At 46.8% G+C, this 5,000-nt stretch overlaps 1 protein-coding gene across 1 annotated transcript in view; it reads left to right on the top strand.

The window, feature by feature from the left end:
• LOC122250308 (hemicentin-1) overlaps window positions 1-5,000 on the top strand; it is a 143,750-nt gene that overhangs the window by 41,493 nt on the left and 97,257 nt on the right. The window contains 7 exon segments of the mRNA XM_086531864.1: window positions 1-66; window positions 231-352; window positions 761-922; window positions 1,277-1,399; window positions 2,502-2,783; window positions 3,571-3,656; window positions 4,279-4,374. The exon segment at window positions 1-66 is cut by the window's left edge and continues 79 nt beyond it. Coding sequence (XP_086387990.1) covers window positions 1-66; window positions 231-352; window positions 761-922; window positions 1,277-1,399; window positions 2,502-2,783; window positions 3,571-3,656; window positions 4,279-4,374 — 937 coding nt within the window.

The following is a 5,000-nucleotide window of genomic DNA, read 5'->3' as shown; positions in this document are numbered from 1 at the left end:
TCTTGTGCCCTTCCAGCTGTCATGGCAACGGGATGGGATCGACTTGGGCCCGTCGGTCACGCATCCGTGAGTCTTACGACCATTATAAATGACATAACACATCTGGAATTCCCATTTGGCGTTAGGAAATGAATGACCACAGCCGAGTCGACCAATTAACATTACAGCTAACGCAACCCGCACGTTTACATTTGTTCCGATGTCTTGATAGCTTAATGCATCGCCAACAGGCAATCAGCGGAAGTTGAGTACGTCGTCGAGTCGCCTCAACGAGAGGACGAGGGTCGCTACTCTTGCATCGCCACCAACAGCGCCGGAAGTACATCGTCCACCGTTTTCCTGGATATGAAAGGTGTGTGATTCTCTCCATTAACAAGATCCGGAGTAATACCTATGTTACTTCTCCACTGTAGAATAATATATTTGGTGTAGATAACGGTAGTGTAACCGATTCCCTAAATTAGTTGGTTGGTAGAACGACTTATTTGGGATCATCTTAACCCCATGGTATTGATTGATTAATATGTAATGAGGATAAGAATATATTTATTCTCAGTAGATTGAATTCTCATATATAGTTCCAGTAACACGAATCTGTAGAATTGCAAAACCCAAACCGGTCTTTGGTACGACCTGAAAATAAATCCAACGACTCGTCAACCAGCTCTTTCCGTTCCTCCTTCCTCTTGTAGACTTCCTTCCAGCTGTAGCCTCCCGTTTCCTCCTCGTTGTAGCCTCCTTGTCTCCCTGTTGCCCACAGAACCACCCCCACAGATAACAACTGCCGAAGAGGTGTCGCTGCCGCCCTCACGCCCTGCCGTCCTCACTTGCGACGTGTATTCCACCGTGGAACACAACGTCACGTGGTCGCGCTACATCATCAAGGGACAGGTTCAGGACTACTTCGGCAAGACAGAGACCAGTAGGTGACCCAGTCCCTCGGTAGGGAGGTTCAGACTCGCACTCTCAGGTCTGGCATGAGGGAGAGAAAGGGACACTCCTCGAATGTGGATTCCGTTCTGTTTCCGAACAGCATGTAGCGTAGTTGTCCTTGTGGTGGATTTATTGATTTAGTTTTCTTTTGCAGTATAAGGGCTAAAAGATAGTAATCAATTTGCTATAACAAGAGCTTTATTGACTTCATATATGGACGGCAAGAGTAGGATTTTCATCTTAAAAAGAACGAGGACAAAAACGCCTTTTTTTTTAATGCGAAGAGACTAACCGATTCCCTTTCTACTGTATTCAGAGTTCTGACTCATGCTCTCGTCCACAGTTGGCGAGTTCGTGGACGTAAAGAACGTGAGAGGTTATCGTGTGCTGGCTAACACTTCGCTCTTGCTGGAGAACGTCACCTCCTCCGACGAAGGCTGGTTCCGGTGCACCGCTGCCAATGAAGGTAAGGCACAAACACCTTATTCTATTGTGTGTGTTTTTTTTGTCGCTGAAATTACTCTTCTTGTCTCCATTTGATATGTCTCTCTGTTACATCATCCTCTCCCTCTCTTCCTCCCTATCTCCCTTTCCCTCATCCTCTCCCTCGCCCTCATCCTCTCCTTCTCTTTCTCCCTATCTCCCTTTCCCTCTCCCTCGCCCTCATCCTCTCCTTCTGTTCCTCCCTATCTCCCTTTCCCTCTCCCTCGCCCTCATCCTCTCCCTCTCTTCCTCCCTATCTCCCTTTCCCTCTCCCTCACCCTCTTCCTCCCTATCTCCCTTTCCCTCTGCCCCGCCCTCATCCTCTCCCTCTCTTCCTCCCTATCTCCCTTTCCCTCTCCCTCACCTTCCCTCTCTCCCTCTCTTCCCCCCTATCTCCCTTTCCCTCTCCCTCGCCCTCATCCTCTCCCTCTCTTCCTCCCTATCTCCCTTTCCCTCTCCCTCACCCTCATCCTTATCCTCACCCTCTTCCTCCCTATCTCCCTTTCCCTCATCCTCTCCCTCTCTTCCTCCCTATCTCCCTTTCCCTCTCCCTCTCTTCCTCCCTCACCCTCACCCTCATCCTCACCCTCACCCTCTTCCTCCCTATCTCCCTTTCCCTCATCCTCTCCCTCTCTTCCTCCCTATCTCCCTTTCATTCTCCCTCACCCTCTTCCTCTTTTCCCTCACCCTCACCCTCTTCCTCTTTTCCCTCATCCTCTCCTTCTCTTCCTCCCTATCTCCCTTTCCCTCTCCCTCGCCCGCATCCTCTCCTTCTCTTCCTCCCTATCTCCCTCTCCCTCTCCCTCATCTTATCTCCCTTCCCTCTCCCTCTCTTCCTCCCTATCTCCCTTTCCCTCTCCCTCCCTTCCTCCCTATCTCCCTTTCCCTCACCGTCACCGTCACCGTCACCCTCACCCTCATCCTCTCCCTCTCTTCCCCCCTATCTCCCTTTCCCTCTCCCTCTCCCTCATCCTCATCCTCTCCCTCACCCTCTTCTTCCCTCACCCTCGCCCTCATCCTCACCCTCACCCTCTTCCTCCCTCACCCTCGCCCTCATCCTCACCCTCACCCTCTTCCTCCCTCAGGTGGTCGGGCGTCTCGGGAAATCCACGTGTCGGTGCAGTCTCCGCCCCAGGTGAGCGTCGTGCCGGAAGTGGCCCCCTTCAGCGCCGGTGACAACGTGACAGTGTCATGCGTCACGAGGGGATTCCCCGAACCGGAAGTGTCATGGCGGAGGTACGGCGCTCTGATCGACAGCTCGTACGCGCGCGTGAGGGAGGACGAAGATCATGTATTGCATGTTGCTTCTGCAGTGCATGACGACGAGGGGCAGTACACATGCACGGCCTCTAGCTCGGCAGGGTCAGGTGAGGTCATTTCAACGAGGTGTTATGTAAACCTTTTGCAATTAACGGAGAGATAGCATGATTGTATATCATAATCCTTTTATATTCGAATAATCGTTTAACGTGAAATTAGGACTTCTACAAAGACATCATAATCCTTTCGAAAATGCTTAGAAATAATAAAACCTCCCAGAAGATTGAAATTGAAACTAGAAAGACACAAAAAAAAGAAAAAAAAAGTATGAAACAGAAGCTAAATAGTCGGACAACAAAACAAGAAATTAAATTTCGAACATGCATCACGACCTGAGAGAGAGAGAGAGAGAGCGAGAGCGAGAGAGAGAGAGAGAGAGAGAGAGAGAGAGAGAGAGAGAGAGAGAGAGAGAGAGAGAGAGAGAGAGAGAGAGAGAGAGAGAGAGAGAGAGAGAGAAGAGAGCGAGAGAGAGAGCGAGAGAGAGAGCGAGAGAGAGAGCGAGAGAGAGAGAGAGAGAGAGAAAGAGAGAGAGAGGAGAGAGAGAGAGAGAGAGAGAGAGAGAAGAGAGAGAGAGGAGAGAGAGAGAGAGAGAGAGAGAGAGAGAGAGAGAGAGAGAGAGAGAGAGAGAGAGAGAGAGAGAGAGAGAGAGAGAGAGAGAGAGAGAGAGAGAGAGAGAGAGAGAGCGAGAGAGAGAGAGAGAGAGAGAGAGAGAGGAGAGAGAGAGAGAGAGAGAGAGAGAGAGAGAGAGAGAGAGAGAGAGAGAGAGAGAGAGAGAGAGAGAGAGAGAAAGAGAGAGAGAGGGGCCATTAATTCTGACCTCCCTCCCTCCCTCAGCTGAAGCCACGGTGACCTTAGCTTTCATGGAGGGGCCAAAGGTCATGCCGGTGCAAGATAAGGTCCTGGCTGCCAGCGGAGACACGGTGGGGGACTTTTCTCTTGTTTTTGTTTGCTTTTGTTCTTAATTTGTTGACTTTTACATGTGTGATTTATTTTGTCTTCTATTTTAAGTTTTATATATATTTTATTTATTGTTATTATTTTTGTTACGGTTAATTCGATTTGTGTTATTATGATCATTCCTATTATTGGTTTATCATCATTATGAATAATGTCATCATCGTCATTATTACGACTGTTGTGATCATCACTATTATCATTATCATTATTATCATCCTCATTATCGTGATCATTATGATCGTTGTCATCAGCATAATAATTTTGGTTATCATCTATATAGTAATATTACTATTTGTATCATATAATTAGCTTTATCATTATGATTACCATTACCGTCTTCACCGTTATCAATATTACCATTACCAAAGTCAGTGTTACCAAAATCACTAATAATGAGTGTTGCCAATATCATCATTAATCATTACTGTTACATGTATCATCATTAATCATCACTGTACCAATCTCACCATCAATAATCACTGTTACCAATAAAATCATCACTATCACCTTTGCAAGCATTATTATCATCAACATCATCACTGTTACCAAAATCACCAGCATCACCATCCCGCCTCGATCCTACAGGCTTGGCTCCAGTGTTACGCCGAAGGGACGCCCTCCCCACACATTACGTGGCTGAAGGACGGGAAAATCGAGCTAGCGCCCATGTCCTTCATTGAGGTAAAGGAGGAGCATCTCTTGGGCATTCATGGGCGGGGGAGGGGGTGGGGGATAAGGTAGAATGGGGGAGGGGTTAGGGGAAAGGAGAGGAGAGGGAAGAGGGAGTGGGTGATAGGAGGGAAGAGGAGAGAGAGATAGAGATGGAAAGATAAGTAGATAAACGCACAAACAGTCGGATAGAAAGATAAGCGTATAGATAGACAGATAGATAGATAGGTAGATAGTTAGACAGACAGTCAGTCAGTCAGTTAGTTAGTTAGGTAGTTAGTTAGTTAGTTAGTTAGTCAGTCAATCAGTCAGTCAGTCAATCAGAAAGTCAGACAAACAGACAGATAGAGAGAATGCTCATCTTCTGATTACTGTAATAATCAAAAGCTAACACAAACAATAAAACAGAAAGAGAGGAACACATGGGAAGACTAACCAGCCGGACATCAATTGACAATTTAAACAACAATCAAAATGAATTCCCAAAAATGAGATAATAATCAGAGACCCAAAATTTCTTACATTTTGGGTCCAACCAACAATAATATTCCAGCACACTAACTTTCACCTTTTCATGAGACACGGCAAGAGAAAAATAAATAAATAAATGGGCGAATAAATAAATAATTAGATAAACA

The sequence above is a fragment of the Penaeus japonicus genome, unplaced genomic scaffold, assembly GCF_977035675.1.
Source record: "Penaeus japonicus unplaced genomic scaffold, GWHDUDI00000001_assembly GWHDUDI00000036, whole genome shotgun sequence".
In the NCBI taxonomy this organism is placed as follows: Eukaryota; Metazoa; Arthropoda; class Malacostraca; order Decapoda; family Penaeidae; genus Penaeus; species Penaeus japonicus.
Note: the sequence above shows the minus strand (reverse complement) of the source record. Positions and strands in the feature narration are given on the sequence as shown.